The sequence below is a fragment of the Pelobates fuscus genome, chromosome 9, assembly GCF_036172605.1.
Source record: "Pelobates fuscus isolate aPelFus1 chromosome 9, aPelFus1.pri, whole genome shotgun sequence".
Classification (NCBI taxonomy): domain Eukaryota; kingdom Metazoa; phylum Chordata; class Amphibia; order Anura; family Pelobatidae; genus Pelobates; species Pelobates fuscus.
This window is the reverse complement of record NC_086325.1, coordinates 38,120,265-38,138,821: the sequence shown is the minus strand read 5'-3', so window position 1 is coordinate 38,138,821 and position 18,557 is coordinate 38,120,265. Positions and strand designations below refer to the sequence as shown.

Here is an 18,557-nt window from a genome sequence, read left to right as displayed (position 1 = left end):
TTTTGCATCTATTACATGGGTAAGGGACCTAAGGCACGTGTACTATGCAAAGCACTTGGGTTGCCTTTCCCTGGTACATGAGATGGCTTGACCCAGATGGACCAGCTGTGGAAATCAAAGGACCTTCCCAGTCAGTCTGGAGCATCCCATCGCGCAAAAGAATCTGTGGCCTGCACGTCCTGCAGTAACCTTTCCTCGTGCTCTGACTCTTCTCCATGATTCAAAGCATTGCTGCAGGCTACTATGGTAATGCTCTGTCTTGATGAAAAAGCGTTAGCCCATATAAACAGATGCACAATACAACAAACAGCTCACATACACACACACAATGACACAAACAGTCCAGATACACACACACACACACACACAACACTTCAGCACCCAGTAGACACAAACAAATACTGAAATCAAACCACATACACAACACAGACGGACTACACACATACACAACAAAACAGTTCACATACACACAATACCACAGAGTCTTCATAAATACACATAACACTACAGACACCCAGACACTCATAAATAGTACAAACAGAAAACACACATACATATCACAAAACGCAGCCTGAAAATACACAGACAGAACAAAAAAAGCATACACAACACACAGCTCACAAATATACCCACATGGACACAACAGACAGCTCACACACAAATACGCAAAACCATGCACAGTCTACATATCCACACACACACACACACACACACACACTTCACAAACCAGCCACCGCACCAATACGCAACACAAAAAAATTCCTGAGCATACATAAACATAACTTTAAAAATACAGGGCCAACACCCTAAGAAACAAATAAGTTCTCAGTCAAAGAGAAAACTCTGACCAAAAAGCTGAGGAAGGGTTACAGGGGTAGTATAGGGCTTAACCCTCTATGTATAGAAATTCAAAAAAAAAAAAGGAAGTGAGGAAAGTTCCCCGTGAAAAACGGAGCTCTAATCTCACGACCGCTACCCCCAATTTACAATGTCAAAGCAGTTAAAACTAAAAATAACAAAAACTTTAATAGAACACACATAATATCACACTAACACACCTAGTGTATTACCCCCAAAAAATGTGAGGGTTTAGGAAAAAATAATAAAAAGTGAAACAATGCGACTGCAGTAGTACAGTGGCAGGACAGTACGGCAAAAAGCCTTATGGGGTAGGGGCAGCAACAGCCTTCACATAAATGCAGTTAGTTACTAGAGCATTGAGACAAAATTGCAATAGTGAGGAAACATAGTTGCTGACAAAGACCTCCCACAAGGCTACAGCCTATTTATAACTCGTTCGTACCGAGAAGCAAGGAAAGAGAACATTGAATTCTCCTAGTCCAAGCTATTCTTGGTTTCCCTATACCTTTCGATGATCCTAAGGAGTATATGCTTAATTGTAGCCAGTAAAAAAGTCCCTGGTCTATCTGGTGCCATCAAAGGAAAATAAATCGAAAGGATAGCGAGATAAAAAATAGAGGAAAAGAAAGTATGAAAGTGGCTGAGTCTAAACAGAGCTAAACAGAAGGCTAAATCGCCATAAATGCTCCTAACCCAAAATCATAATAGTCACTCTATTAAATCTCGAAGACTGCAGGGTTTCCTGCAAGCTGTCCAGGCACTCGACAAAAGTTCTATCCAAATACAGGATCGTTTCAAGTAACAGTGAATCAGGCTGCCCAACGCGCGTTTCGGCGGTCTAACCGCCTTTCTCAAGGGCAAATCGTGCATACTGAGCCTCTCCTTGCCTCCCTTAAATACCCAGGAGTCCCTACCTGTTCAGAAGGGGCGGGGGTCCATAAGTGGCCGCCAGCCGAATGAGCTTGATTACGGCTTATGGTATGCGCATGTCCGTACTTGATTCCAGGCGCATGCGCAAGGACTTTAATTTATTTCCTTGTAAGTATTCATCCAGGCATGCGCCTGGACTTAGTCTCCGGACCTCCGATTATTCCACTACGCCAATGCGTCCTCGTCCGAATGCCAGCGCATGCGCAGGGACTTAGTTTTCAGTATGCGCATGCGCGCGGACATAGTCGTCGAGCGGAACGATCGGTCCCCTAGAGAAGGCTGATCCGCTTCTAATAGAGAGCGGGTCAGCCCCGTACGAGGGGATACTTTTAGTAGTCTTACAAGGACTTAAGTCCTAAAGGGAATTAACTTCAGTATATATAAAAAAGGGCTGACAACATAGGTATGATTCCTCAATCAGAACTCTGTCGGCCAAATCATATCTGCTATTGGGCATCAATAGTCTCTGTCGTAATAAGACAGATAGCCTCATCAGTCATCCCGAAAATCAATTATGAAAGGGGATATGTAAGGTAGGGTATTACTCCTGGTATTGTCTATTATAGGCGCTCAGATAGAGGAGGGGAGGCAGAGTATATGGTCAGTAGTAAATTAAGTGTCAGTGAGAAGAAAAAAATAGTTCAATCAAAAGTTATACATTAGATTAATATGTACAGTAAAAGAGTGGTGTATACAAAAGGAAAGGCATGGTTCACAGGAGGACCTGCGCAATTGGTCCCTATCCGAAGATAGGTAATGAGACAAAATACTTATCAAATAAATGGGGCAAAGGAAAAGCCCTCATTGAGGCCACCAGGTTGGAGTGTCTTTAACCTATATATCCATTTGGATTCTCTCTGCCTAAGGATTCTGTCAAAATCCCCACGTCTCTGATTCCTCTTAACCAGTTCGAGGCCACAGAATCTGAGGTTATTTGAGTCACCATGGTGGTGTTCCTTTAAATGTCTAGATACAGGTGTTTCTAGGCGGTTCCTTGGGGACCTTACATGCTCCAAGATTCTTTCTTTGAAGGCCCTGAAGGTCTTGCCCACATACCTCTGTCCGCAGGAACATGATAGAAGGTACACTAATCCCTTGGTATTACAATTAAAGAAATCTTTAATCTTTATAGAGTCTTCCCCTGTGCTGTCACTTATAATTTTTGAGCCTTTGGAGATGTATCTGCAGGCGACACACCTACCGCAGCCATATGAGCCGCAAGGTGGGGTGCCTAACCAGGTGGCTCTTGGTTGTACTGGGGTAGAAAAGTGACTTGGTACCAACATATCACGGATGTTACGTCCCCGTCTGGCCGTAATGTCAATATGGGGGCCAAGGACGTGTTTAAGATGGGCATCATTTAGCAGTAGAGGCCAAAATCTGTCCAAAGACCTCCTAACCTCGGGCCAGCCTGCGTCATATGTTGCAATCATACGAATTTTGCAAGCTTCCGTAGTTGTATCTTTGTCGGATTGGTCACAAAGAAGTGTACTTCTCTGGGTCCCTAGTGCCCTTTTGTACGCCCTCTTCAAGCAGCGGTTCGGGTAGCCCTTTGCTTTGAAATGGGCTCTGAGTTGTTGTGCTTTGAGTTTGAAATCCAAAGTATCGCTGCAATTCCTGCGGAGGCGGAGGTATTGACCCGTGGGGATACCTTCTTTAAGTGGTCTCGGATGATAGCTACTCCAGTGGAGAAGCGAGTTTGTAGCCGTTGGTTTTTTATATAATGTAGATTGGAATGTGCCTCCCTCGTCTATGGTGATGGTCACATCTAGAAAATTAATAGAGCGTCCCCCAAATTCGGATGTGAATCGCAGGTTCTCTTCATTCTGGTTAAGAAGAGATACCAGATCAGAGAATTCCTGGGGGGTACCTTGCCAGACGATTAGGACATCGTCAATATAACGACCCCACCATAGAATCTTGGGTAAATATTCTGCCAAATTCTCAGATGTAACTATCCAGTGTTCCCACCACCCCAGGTGAAGGTTCGCATACGATGGAGCACACGCCGTGCCCATAGCGGTACCCCTCACCTGGTGGTAGAACTTGGAATTGAACAGGAAATAGTTATGTGACAGAATAAAACCCAGTAGGCGTAAAACAAAGGTTGTATGAGAATCATCTTTACGTGATCTCTGATTGAGAAAAAATCCTACATGTTCAATCCCCCTCTCATGAGGGATGGAGGAGTAGAGGGATTCTACATCCAGGCTACAGAGATTCGCTGTAGGTGGAAATTTGAGCTCTGATAGTCTGTTTAGGGCTTGTTTTGTGTCCCTAATATATGAGGGGAGGGCCTCCACAAAGGGTCTTAGAATCTTATCAACGTACAAGCTACCATTCTGTGTGAGATTATCCACACCTGAGACGATTGGACGTCCCGGGGGTTGCTCTTTGTTCTTGTGAACCTTAGGCAGGCAGTAGAAGGTTGCTATCTTGGGGTGACGATTGAGGATGAAGTCATATTCGTCCCCCGACAGCAACCCTCTACTGCGGCCGTCGTCCAGAATTTCTTTATATTTCTGGAGATAGTCGTTAGTGGGGTCAAATTTGATATTTTTGTAGGTCCCAAAGTCACCCAACACCCGTTCTACCATTTCAACATATTTGTTGACGTCCATTATCACGACATTACCCCCCTTGTCCGCTGGTTTGACAATGATATCACTATCGTCTTGGAGTGATTTCAAGGCCCGCTGCTCCTTTTTATGGAGGTTGTCATTTGATCGAATGGAGAGGGATCTAAAATTGATTTTTTCAATCTCGTTCCTTGCTGCTTCAAGAAAAAGTTCTATATTCCTGAAGCCAGCAAAACTCGGTGTGTATCTACTCTTGGGTTTTAGGTCGGTATATTTGTGGGTGATAGTTGGGTCGTTCTCATCCAGGAGAGAGAGGAGGGTAGTCAGGCACTGATAGTCTTTGGTCGTGAATCCAAGATCTCTAGCCTTTTTCTCATTCTGAATTGAATGGAATTTGTGTAATGCCAGTTTGCGAATAAAAAGGTGGAGATCTTTGATCCAACTGAATCTGTCAAAAGGTGGGGTCGGTACGAATGATAGTCCCCTTCCAAGAACCCTAAGTTGGTCTTGGTTCAATATACGAGAAGACAGATTCATGACTTGTGACTCAGTTACTGTTTTTCGGGTGGCATCTAGTACCTTCTCCTTCGCCCCCCTCCCCTTGGGTACCTGGTTTGGTATCTTGTACGTTGACTTGGGAATTCTTCCTGGTTGCCCATGGCTAAAAAATTAACCCCTTTCTTAAGGATCCCCCTTGGATTGGGAGCCATTGTGGAGGTGGACGGTTGTGGTTGGGACTCAGCTGGAGTTGTTTGACTACCTGAGTCTGTATCAGAGGAGTCGTAGTCAGATGTTAAGGCATTATCTGAGGTGCGTCTAATTCTTCGATTAAATGATTTATAGATGTTCCCAGTTTCATAGTCATTTAGATCCCTCAAAAATTTGTCATGTTTCCTAAATTTTACTATGTCCTGGTATTTATCCAGGTTTTGTTTTAGCCTGGATTCCATGAATGCAAAATTAGGATCACTTTGAAATTGTTTAATCGTGCTGATCTCCTCATCAAGACTAGCATTCACTGTCTTGAGTTTGTCTTGCTCAAATTTACAAATGATATTCATAAAAGTTTTAGAACAAGTTCCAGCTGCACACTCCCACTCCTTCATTAGCTCAGTATTCTCAGAATGAGATGAGGGAGTATTTCTCACCCTAAGACCCCTCGGTATCATTTCTCTCTTTATGTAATTTTCAAGAGAGGAGACCTCCCAACAGGTCCGAATCTGACTCTTGTATAGACTTTGGAGTTTGTTGAAAGATTTATTGATATCCGGGGTCATAGCATTAGGGTCTAGTTTAGTGTTTGAAAAGACATTGTCTGCATCCTTGCACCAGATGCTACTGTCCAGTTTGTTGGATAAAAAACCTGCCATAATTTCCTCTTTAAATAAGTGTAACCACTCAAGTAACCCAGGTATTGAAACCAGAAAAATATAAACAAATAAGTTCTCAGTCAAAGAGAAAACTCTGACCAAAAAGCTGAGGAAGGGTTACAGGGGTAGTATAGGGCTTAACCCTCTATGTATAGAAATTCAAAAAAAAAAAAGGAAGTGAGGAAAGTTCCCCGTGAAAAACGGAGCTCTAATCTCACGACCGCTACCCCCAATTTACAATGTCAAAGCAGTTAAAACTAAAAATAACAAAAACTTTAATAGAACACACATAATATCACACTAACACACCTAGTGTATTACCCCCAAAAAATGTGAGGGTTTAGGAAAAAATAATAAAAAGTGAAACAATGCGACTGCAGTAGTACAGTGGCAGGACAGTACGGCAAAAAGCCTTATGGGGTAGGGGCAGCAACAGCCTTCACATAAATGCAGTTAGTTACTAGAGCATTGAGACAAAATTGCAATAGTGAGGAAACATAGTTGCTGACAAAGACCTCCCACAAGGCTACAGCCTATTTATAACTCGTTCGTACCGAGAAGCAAGGAAAGAGAACATTGAATTCTCCTAGTCCAAGCTATTCTTGGTTTCCCTATACCTTTCGATGATCCTAAGGAGTATATGCTTAATTGTAGCCAGTAAAAAAGTCCCTGGTCTATCTGGTGCCATCAAAGGAAAATAAATCGAAAGGATAGCGAGATAAAAAATAGAGGAAAAGAAAGTATGAAAGTGGCTGAGTCTAAACAGAGCTAAACAGAAGGCTAAATCGCCATAAATGCTCCTAACCCAAAATCATAATAGTCACTCTATTAAATCTCGAAGACTGCAGGGTTTCCTGCAAGCTGTCCAGGCACTCGACAAAAGTTCTATCCAAATACAGGATCGTTTCAAGTAACAGTGAATCAGGCTGCCCAACGCGCGTTTCGGCGGTCTAACCGCCTTTCTCAAGGGCAAATCGTGCATACTGAGCCTCTCCTTGCCTCCCTTAAATACCCAGGAGTCCCTACCTGTTCAGAAGGGGCGGGGGTCCATAAGTGGCCGCCAGCCGAATGAGCTTGATTACGGCTTATGGTATGCGCATGTCCGTACTTGATTCCAGGCGCATGCGCAAGGACTTTAATTTATTTCCTTGTAAGTATTCATCCAGGCATGCGCCTGGACTTAGTCTCCGGACCTCCGATTATTCCACTACGCCAATGCGTCCTCGTCCGAATGCCAGCGCACCCTAAGAAACTTCAAATGTTTGACTTTGGCACATGACATGAGTTTCACACATGAGGTTCCAATTACCATGGCTTAAATATAACACAACGTTCACCAAATCTCGGAACAAAGAAGGTTACAATAAATATCCTAGGTATGGTAGGAATAGCCTTATGTTACGAATTAGAAATCCCCTTACAATGTATTCAAAACAATATTGGAATATTAACGCGTAAACTGATCACATCCCTAGATATAAATACATAAATATGATGACATAATAATAAACTGTTTTATTTTATTTTTTTAAATAATTCAATCTCTGGGTTCTGGAGACATTAAAAGAAACCTGGAGACCAAAGGTTGAGTGGTTTAAAAATGTCTCCAGAATCCAGATTGCATTATTTCCCCATAATCCATGCTTCACTATTCTGCATTATTTAGTTTACATTATATTTTCACGTTGGGGTATTAAGGAAGTGTAGGGAATTAATGGCTAGTATTAGGGTACTGTAGGGATTAACGTACACTGGAGGATGTTTTTGTGTAGTGGAGTGTAGGGTTTAACCTGTTTTGGAATGTTTATGTGATAGTGTAGGGTCTCATTGTAATGTAGGGGGTCAGTGTGTAGTGTAGCATGTTAGGCCAGTGTAGGGGTAAATGGGAGAACTTTATTATAAGAGCAGCACAGGGACATTCATGTCCCAGTACTGTCTGAGATCAGTGGGAGTTACATATTGGTAAAAATAATTTCAGGAAGTATTACTTTACTGAGAAGGTAGTGGATGCATGGAATAGGCTTCCAGCTGAAGTGGTAGAGGTTAACACAGTGAAGGAGTTTAAGCATGCGTGGGATAGGCATAAGGCTATCCTAGCTTTAAGATAAGGCCAGGGACTAATGAAAGTATTTAGAAAATTGGGCAGACTAGATGGGCTGAATGGTTCTTATCTGCCGTCACATTCTATGTTTCTATGTTTCTATTGGTATGTTGGCTGTTTCAGCTGCTACAGTGGAACTCCCACTAATCTCAGGAAGACCGGGACACGGGACATGTATTAGGATCTCCAGATGCACAAAGGTGATTTGTGTAATATTACCCATTCGTTTAAGGGAATAAGTCATTCCTGACATCACCATCTGTGCAGTATGAGATCACTAGTCACTGCTTAGTGATTAACACCCACCAGATGATTCTGGGATTTAATGGCACTCTTGTCCTCCATCATGCAATACATGTCAAGAGGGAGTGTGGTGCACAGATCATCTGCCGCCCTGCAAATCTTTAACTTGTATCCTTAATATATGCAACAGTGGGAGGGGATCAAATAACCTGAATACATGGACACGTTCATCAAATTGTTAAGTCCATGTGTCAATTTGCTTTCACAATCACAATAAAAGCATTTTCAAGATCCCCTTCACGCTCAATAAATCAATAAATTTGAACTGTAACCAAATTGCAGCATGGAGGGGGTCTGAGAAACCTCTAGCACTCTAAGTACTGTAGATCTTGACCATCATGCTGCCTGTGCATTGTGTGAGTTGTAGTCTGCGAGTTCTGGTGCGCAGGTCGCCTATCCCTTCCTTTGTTTCAGAATATTTTCCCAGATTTTTTTTTTTTTTTTTTTAATTAAACCTTATCAAATTACCAAGCATAATCTCAGTGTAGTCATTTAACTCCATTTATAGAGAATTCAAATAACATTACTCACATTCACTGTTAATAAAAAGGGTGATTGATTGACACAAGTTCTAATTACAGCACGATCACAAAAATGTGTGTTTTATAGAGACAGTTACAAACATGATGAACTCCTACTTTGAAAGCGTTAATTCAGCAAGACAGAGATATGTCAATTACAAGGATTTGTGCCTCTTCAATATCTTTTTCTGGACAAGGAAAAGAAAGCACTTGCTCTTGTTTAACTTGTTCTACATCATACCAGCTAAATATAGACACTTGGTCATTGAAAACATACACCCCTATTATTAAGTCAGGTTGAACAATGCAGAACAGAGGTTGGTAGTAACGCAGTCATAGTGTGAATCAGAAAGATCTGCAGGTTTATATCATAGAAACAGTAAGATACAATGCAATCAGCAAACAAACGGATAGAGGAGTTCTAAATTTGCATCTAAAGCAGGAGAACCTGTTGGGATTCACCTCTGGAAATTCCCATAAATATCCCAAAAGGATTTTTAATTTCACAACAGTGTAAAAATTAGGGCGGGTTGGAGAAAAATTTAATTTCCGATGTTCCCAAAGGTCATTCGGGAGGAAATTTTGCCACTTAAGGGAATTTTTTGAGGAAATTCTAAAATCTGCAACGATACATTTATTTCTAAGAGACTTTGTTCTCAATCCTGAAAATGTACCTGTCTTGCCCCAAACCACTCACACTCCTTTAAACAAGCATGTAATCTCATCTATACATTGTGCTAGGTGTTTTTCTAGCAAATGCATAGCTTTGGAGAAAAAAAATAAAACTATTTAAAAATAGGGTTTTCTCCCACTTCTCAGTCAAATCGTTAGCATAGACTCTGTGTTGACAATTTGACCGACAAGGGAGAGCACCAACAGGAGGTCTTTTTGCTCTCCAAATCATAGAAACCACTGTGCATGTGCTGAGTTTGCTATGGAAACTCACCAGCCAACTCGGCTAGTGCTGGCTAGGGAGTATAGAAATGGAGGAACGGATATCACTTAGCTAAGATGCCAGCATACTGGCAGCAAAGCCAGCTTGTCTACGTCACTGAGGAGGCCTCAAAGCATATCAAATCGCAGAAAAAAAGCAGGAGCAGCCGAGGACAGACCAGAGGTGGGTGGTACACAACAAATAACACCCTTGAAGTTTAGAAGAATGGAGATGAGTTTATCACAATATTTTACATTGAATACATCATGTATCTTTGCGATATATGATTTAATCAGTGTACGTGGGGATGATTTAAAGGAAGATGATTTTTTTTCCTTATCAGGTACCCTTTAAGTTTTAGTTTGATGAAGATTTATAAATTCAAACAGGAGTTATGAAAAGTAGACCAAAACAGCAATGTTAAAACTCTTCCGTTTTAGCCTACATTTTGCTAATCAGTTGTCACCACGCAAAGTTTAGTGAATATATCCCTATTGGTTAAACTTACAAAGAGGTCAGCTCTATTGTTTTATGGAGCCTTATTTTTAAGTGGTTTCATTCCAGGTCCTCGTGGACCATAGGCCTGCAAGGTTTTTATAGTATTAATTACTATGGAGCTTAGAGTTAATAGGTTGGGAACAATAAGGAGAAATCTTAATACTTTGGCAGGATAATAGCCCTAAAAGGCTGAATTCTACACAAGCCTGAGCTAAACAGCAATTAAAATAATTCTAGAACATTGGTCCCTTTTGCCGAATATTACATTTGTGTTCTAATGAAGCTGGTAGTACCAGAAGTATAGTTAACATTACAGAGCTTCTGAGTCGATAAAACAGTAAATAACAGATATGAATAGACCCTGTTGGGTGATGGGAATTCAGAGACGGCTATACTTGTTGGTATTCCAAATATTTGTGAACTGCACTATCTATAAGGCTCTGTTAAACTTGATGATTTTGAAACATCACGGGGACGAAAATTACCCATAACAATACTCTATAATCCCTGTAAAGACACGCATTAAAGATTAATCTGAATAATATAAATGTCATAAAAGAAAAAATGCTCCTATCGAACAGAGGGAAGCTACCGTACTTACAATTGAAAGGAATTGAAGAACAGTTTCAATGGAATCCTACACATTTATTGTATAAAATAGGTAATCAAATCATAAAATTAGGAAAGATAAATAATCACACTATAACAATAAGGACAATATACAACATTAGAAAACACACACACACAATAGCACAATTACAAAAGACAAAACAAAAAGTAAAAATCAAATACAGGAAGCACATGTAGGGAAACCAGAGTAAGAAAGACTAGCAGTTCGGTAATATGGTCAAAGGTCTTGTAGTCCAGTGAAATAGCCCTAAGACAAAAATTCAGCCATCCCTGTGTGGCACATTAAAGGACTAGCTTGCACAACTGAACTTCCTCATTGACTGTGACAACATCTTCAAGATAGCGCTAATTGTTTATTTCCAGGACTGACTTTTAAGAATATTGCTTTGTTAGTCTCCAAAAGACCATCTGTCTTATCGAGGGTCTGTGGGGGGAGTAGATGACACTCTGTCTGACTAGAGAACACTGTAATAATTCATTTTTTTACTGGGTCAGGTCCACAGGCTATGACCATGAGATCATCCAAACATTCCCAGACTCTTGATGACTTTTACAATACATCCCATTCAAAGTTTGCTTACTTATCTAACAAAGTTTGTGAAACATTATCAAGTGACCAAATGTAAGTTTAGACTAGTATAACTATAAGGGCAAGTTAAGGTCTATGTCATTATAACATAAAAATATTATAACCTATTCAACGTAAAAAATAAAAAAAACATTATCTAAAAAATATTAGATATTTAGGCGATCAAAATAAACAGAATAGATATGAAACACTCTGCTATCATGAGTGCCTAAATACATGAAAAAACAAAACCCTGAAGTGTGCTAAAAATTTTAAAGTATAAACCATGTACAGTCAGTAATGGGATAGTTGCACCAGAATCTTGTAGGAAGCCTTGTATATTAATACTGCTTGTTAGAAGTAATGTCCTTTACAATCCCAGAAAAAAAACTATTTTAGGAGATATGGCTAAAAAGCACAAACAAGACATATGCTTCCATACATAGTGTATTATACATTTATTATATAAAATGGACAAACAATTCTGTACTCACAGTACTTGGTATTTATATAATAAACTCTCCTGAGTCTAATCGATAGGCCGGTAAAGGAATATGAACTACAGAACCTCAGAGCAGCCAAATTTGAAAGGTTGGTGATCGTTTTGCTCGTGCGCGTTATATGAGTATGCACTCACTTCCTCAGGGAACGTGAACGATCACCGGTAAGGCCTGATGGAGATTATATATAGAGCCTATCTTAAAGAGGCACAGTACGATAGTCCTTGTTTGTGGTCTAAATGAGATGGATATTATCTTGTCCGCTATTTACAAAGTATCTACCGTAAGAACTAGCTATTTTGCTACCGTGGAACCATAAGGTAAATACATTGTTACTATTAAGCAATAAGCGTAATAATTATTACAATTACTTTATACTTCTTTGTGAATGCTCCTTCTGTGAGTATTCTATATTGGGGGGTGGGAGATGTTTGACCACCGTTTGTCCATTTTATATAATAAAGGTATTATACACTATAGAAACCTACGTATTTCCAGTTTTTGCATTTTAATCATTTCAACTAAACTATATAATTCCAAAATGTTTCTTAACTTATTTGCAATAATTAGGACCCTATTGAAATATTAGTGCAATAAGTAGGTCATTAATTAGGTAAATTCCCTTGTGGAGAGCTTTAAAAACTCAACCCAGTTTGCAAAAAAGTGTTAATTTAGGAGTTAATGGCATGTCACTGTAGGTTTATTTTCTACAAGTGTTGATTTAAAGAGTAATCAGGGCTTTTGTAAATCTCCTTAGTAACACTTCCTGGATATCAACCAAATATCGGGAGGGCTTCCTGCGTCACTCACTTTGAACTATTGTTCAAAGCAGAAGTGATTGCTTCACATAAAGAAGCATTGGTTTAATGCTTCACTGTGAGGAACAGTGTTGGTGTGTCCTAATGTTTCTCTGTGAGTAGATAGAATCTGGAATAAAAGGGAGTTTAATTTTAAACATTGCAATGCTTAATGGAATGATGTCATCGAAAGTGTTTAAAACTCGATTTGCCACTTCCCAGAATTTTTTTAATTAGCTTTATGTATCCTATTGTTTAATAAATGTATGTACTTGTAAGGGATGAAAAATTAATTAATGTTTAGAAATCTTCACTCCCTCATTATCATTATTATAAACTGTCTTTTGCAACTGATAATCAGCACAGAGAAAGCATACAGAGATTATATTTCTCCTCCTCATTTGCCTTGCCATGTATGAATTGGATTACGATGCCATTTACAAAATGTTTAGTATAAATGTAAAAAGTAAAGGAAGCATCTCATTTTCTAGGCCCTTGCGGGGATATTCATATTGATACAAACCGTGCAACAAGCATCTATCGGCATAACAAAGCTGCTTTGGCTAATAGTGGAAAACAGATTTTAAGTATATAAACAATGGTTATTTTGATCTGTGGTATATGACATAGGTTTACAAACTATGATAACAATTTAACATAAATAATTTCTGAGTCATTGAAATTCCCATATGCAGATACTACTTGGTTAAGAGGCTATATTTAAAAAGCATTCTAAACATGATTTCCGTGTGATGTTCTTTCTGAGGGCAGGCCAAATAGGAAGTGATCATAAAAAAAAAAAAAAAAAAAGAAATTTAAAAATAACCTCTGTTTAAAAAAAAAAAAAAAACAGAAACAAAACCTCAAAATCAATATCACAAGAAATTCCCAGCAGAGAGAGAGCTCACCCTCCTCCTGTATGCCAAATCCAGTCGATTCCCTTATCATGACTCACCTATTTCCATTTCTATGAAGGCTGCTTCATCTGCCAACGCACGAGGAATAACTCCTGGGTCACTGAAACTTGTCCGTAGCAGAGTAGCCATGGAAAACAGGAAGAGAACTGCAGCGAAAAACGGGATTGCTGGAGAGAGGTGCACAGCCAGATAACGACACCTACAAATGAAAAATATGTACATTTAAAAAAAATAAAATTAAACAGGTACAGTATAAATGCCTAATATTCCACATGTTAAAGGATTACTAGAATCCTTTTATTGACAAAATTTCTTTAGCATTATTATGCCCTATTGACCTTGTCCATCCCCACTTTTTTTATATATAAAAAAACTATATATATTAAATAGATTAAAACTTAACTCCTGCAAATGAGGTCCCCTTCGCTTTGTTTCCATTTCCCATCTGTCGTCAAGCTGCACCATCACTGAGCCAATCAAGTGTTCCTCATTGAGAATCATTTGACTGGATTGTATCACTGGCTTGCAGCGCATGTGCGGGCTCTGGGCCGGTGAGGTGAGGGAGGACAGAGGGAGGAACGGAGAACAAAGGGAGGGCTTTAAATTATATATAAAAATAAAAACTAAACTATAATATGCCAATGTTGGAAACTGAAAGAGGTGGGGAGCCCAGGAGGGGAAACTAAAGTTTGCGATCCTGCAAGGGAGAATCTCTTTATATCTGTGACCAGCGTGCAGTACACCCTGATGACAGACTTTACTTTTGCACAAAACTGATATTAGAAAGCCCGGAACAGAGTTCCAGGCTGCCCAAGTTACGTGTGCTTGGGTTCAACCAGCTCCTGGCCAATAAGTGCAGATTACTCTGTATGTAAGCAGAAACGCTGCACAACAGACTCCTTCCACCATGACCACGTCTACAAGCATTAATGGTCACGGTGGTTGTAGTAACCCTCCAACTCCCAAAACAAACAAGTACATGAAAATACAACTGGCTCATATTTTTTTTTTTTTTACTCTAAATTAAAAAAAAAAAAAAAAAATGTTTCATCCTATCCCTCATAAACTCTGTTGATAAAGTTTCGATATCACTTGTTAATGAACCCCAACCTTAATCATACCTCTCAATATTTAAAATGGCAAAATAGGGAAACCTGTGAGCTAGCTGGGGAGCTTAAACAACACTGCAAGCACCACAATCACTACACCCCACATTGTAAATAATCAATCTGTTTTTGATTGGTGTTTGCTGGTGCCACTTCCTACTTTGGTTATAGTGCTTGGTGTGTTCCTTTGAGTCATAACCTTTGAATAGCCATTTATGTCAATGAATATGTGATTTTAAGAATGGAATGTTATTTGCACAAACACTCAAGATAGTAGAAGGACACAGCATTGCCAGTATTAAAGTAAAGTATTCTCTCACACACACACACCAACAATTCTAAAAAGACACGTCAGGGAAGAAAACGGGGACAGAGGGAAGATGACCCTACAGAAGGTCTCTAGGACAGCCTGAATCTGGCATGAGTACACATGACCACTAATGACCTGCAGGGCCGGCGCTACCATAAGGCGGCACCGGCCCGGGGGGGCGCAATCTTTGGGTGACCGGCAGGAGGAGAGCACCCTGCATAGTGCTCCCGTCCTGCCGGTCATTGCGTGTAGAGTGGCCGAGCCGCGGTTTACCCGGTCTGACAGGAGATGCAACAAACTGCTTCCTGTCAGACCGGGACAGGAAATAGCATCCTCTACCGCGTACCGCCCGCTCAACCACGCTACATGGAGAGAGAAGAAGGGGGCACAATGAAAGGTAGGAGGGGAGTGGAGGACACAAGTTACAGGGTGGGGAGAAGAGTTACAGGAGGGGGGACACAAGAAAAGTTACAGGGTGGGGAGAAGAGTTACAGGAGGGGGGACACAAGAAAAGTTACAGGGTGGGGAGAAAAGTTGCAGGAGGGGGGACACAATAAAAGTAACAGGGGTGGGGAGATAAGTTACAGGAGGGGGGACACAATAAAAGTTGCAGGGGTGGGGAGAAAAGTTGAAGGAGGGGGACACAATAAAAGTAACAGGGGTGGGGAGATAAGTTACAGGAGGGGGGACACAATAAAAGTTGCAGGGGTGGGGAGAAAAGTTGAAGGAGGGGGACACAATAAAAGTAACAGGGGTGGGGAGATAAGTTACAGGAGGGGGGACACAATAAAAGTTGCAGGGGTGGGGAGAAAAGTTGAAGGAGGGGGACACAATAAAAGTAACAGGGGTGGGGAGATGAGTTACAGGAGGGGGGACACAATAAAAGTTACAGGGGTGAGGAGATAAGTTACAGGAGGGGGGGCACAATAAAAGTTACAGGGGGGAGAGAAGAGTTACAGGAGGGGGGACACAATAAAAGTTACAGGGGTGGGGAGAAGAGTTACAGGTGGGGGGACACAATACAAGTTACGGGGGGAGAGAAGAGTTACAAGAGGGGGGGACAAGAGTTACTGGGGGCGACGAAGAGTTACAGGAGGGGGGACAATAAAAGTTACAGGGGACGACGAAGAGTTACAGGTGGGGGGACAAGAAGAGATACAGGAGGGGAGGGACAAGAAGAGTTACAGTAGGGGAGGGGGACTAGAAGAGTTACAGGAGGGGAGGTGGGCAATAAGAATTACAGGAGGAAATGGAGGGGCAATAAGAGTTACAGGAGGGGAGGGCGGTACAATAAGAGTTACAAGAGGGAGGGGGCAATAAAAGGTACAGGAGGGGATGTGGATAATAAAAGGTTCAGGGGAGGCAATAAAAGGTGGGGGACATTTAAAGGTACAGGAGGGGAGGGGGACATTGAAAGACACAGGAATGCTGGGGGGCACAAAAAAAGTCACAGAGGCTGAATGCACACGGGGGCAAAGATATACACAGAGGGGCTGAGGGAGGACACATAGACAGACAGAAGGGTTGTGGGGAGAAAGAGACATACAAAGGGACTTTGGGGGAGAAAAAGCCACACAAAGGAGCTGGGGAGAAGAAAGAGAGACAAAGGGGCTGGAGTAAGTAAAAAATACACAAATGGGTTGTAAGAGAAACACGAGGAGATAAAACACAGCAAAGCGGGTGTAAGACACATAAAGGAGAAAAAGGGAGTAAGATATTCAAATGATAGGATATAAAACACTGAAGGGGGTAAGAAATTCAAAAGGGGTGGGTTACATGACACACAGGTGAAGATGCATTTTTTGGGGGGGAGGAGGGGCGGCAAAACGCATCTTCGCCTGTGTAGTCAAAAATCCTTGCACCGGCCCTGATGACCTGCTGACGAGGGGACCTAGTTTTGGGTTTGTAACAGCCTGACATTGGGTGTATACTCACAGTTAGACAAGTGATATATGTTTTTACATCTTGACACATTGTACCTCAATCACAAAACAAAGAATCAGTTAAATAAAAAAAATAAAAAAAAGAGAACACTAATTTTACTTGTAAAAAAATTCTATCATACAGTACAAGGCACTCTCCAAATGTCGTTAATGGTCTAATGTTTCCATGTAGCAAAAAGGAGTCTGCTCTCCTGGTGCCTACACTGTGCCAGTGATGGAGAGCAACTGCAGATAACGGCTCCAGAACAAGGGGCTGACCAAGGGGCTGACATGCCTCAAAATATACTTGCAAGGTAGAAGATCCAGGACACTCAGAAACTTTTTTTTTTTTTTTTGTGCAGTCTTTATTATTTCCCCTATACAGACAGCAAAAAAAAAAAAAAAAATGTTCTGAGTGCTCGGATCTTCTTCTACTTTGTTAGTAATCTAATGGGCTCCTACTTAAAGTAAAAGCAATAAAATCTTATTTAGTGTTCAGCACTGGTACATACAAATATTGTTGCGTGTGATTTGACAGACAGCCAAACAAATTAGTTCTGACCCATTTAACAAATAACTAATTAAGTATCTAGCACATTGCACATGATAATTAAGCAATGTATGTCTGCTTTAAATATGCATTTTAAAGGGTCAATATATATAATTATTCGCAGACAATAAATGAAATGTAATAGAAACATGTGCTGTCTAAACATAAATACACTATATATATATATATATATATATATATATATATATTACATTTTGGTGGATATGTTTTACCCTCAAGAAGTTAATAATTTGTTATTTTAGGATTGAATTAAACAGATTTCAGTAGTTAACCCCTTAAGGACACATGACGTGTGACATGTCATGATTCCCTTTTATTCCAGAGGTTTGGTCCTTAAGGGGTTAAGAGGGTCAATAATGCATTAGTTTATTAGACTCACTAGACATTTGAAACTTTGACACCAAGACCAAAAAGGCGAGCTTGAAGATAGAACTTATGTGCTCATAAAAAGCGGATAGATCACAGACATACAGAGTTATATTTACAAGGTGTGAATAAGCACAGTTATGGGTTCTAGTACCAGTGTTATAAAATGTAGTTCTTACTTGAAGGGTTACTCAAAACTAGGGATCGACCGATCATCGGTCTGGCCGATATTATCAGCCGATATTCTGTATTTTCAGCAGTATTGGTATCGGGCAATAAAGATGCCGATAATGCAGACCAGGTCCGCCATCAGGGTCCAGGGGGGCCCGCGGTGGTCCTTGGGGGGGCCCAGCACACTCTTACTTACCTTCCCAGCAGCTCCCTTGAGCTCCCCTGTCTAACTCTTGTGAGTCCCGCGGCGGTCAGAGCTTTGCCACCGGTTACCATGGCAACGCTCCGCGCAGCACACAGGCCACGAGAATTAGGCAGGGGAGCTGCTGGGAAGGTAAGCAAGTGTGTTGGGTCCCCTGGGGAATGCCACATCCCCCCCTACCTGGCCAGGTAATAAGCAGGGAGAGGGGAACTAAAAAAGAGAAAACAAAAAAAACAAAAATGTACAAAAATTAAAATGCCCACCATACACACATTACATACCTACACAAATACATACACTCTGCATTCATTATATACAGACACACTACACAAACACACACTGCATCCACTATACACACACACACTCTGCATTTATTATATACACTACACAACACACATAC

At 40.8% G+C, this 18,557-nt stretch overlaps 1 protein-coding gene across 5 annotated transcripts in view; it reads right to left on the bottom strand.

Annotated features, from left to right (window-relative positions):
• The window catches only part of ZDHHC9 (zinc finger DHHC-type palmitoyltransferase 9), a 70,394-nt gene that overhangs the window by 24,353 nt on the left and 27,484 nt on the right, over positions 1-18,557 (bottom strand). For all 5 annotated transcript variants that reach the window (XM_063431870.1, XM_063431873.1, XM_063431871.1 and 2 more), the window contains one exon: positions 13,548-13,708. In XM_063431870.1, coding sequence (XP_063287940.1) covers positions 13,548-13,708 — 161 coding nt within the window. The remainder of the gene's footprint in view (positions 1-13,547; positions 13,709-18,557) is intronic.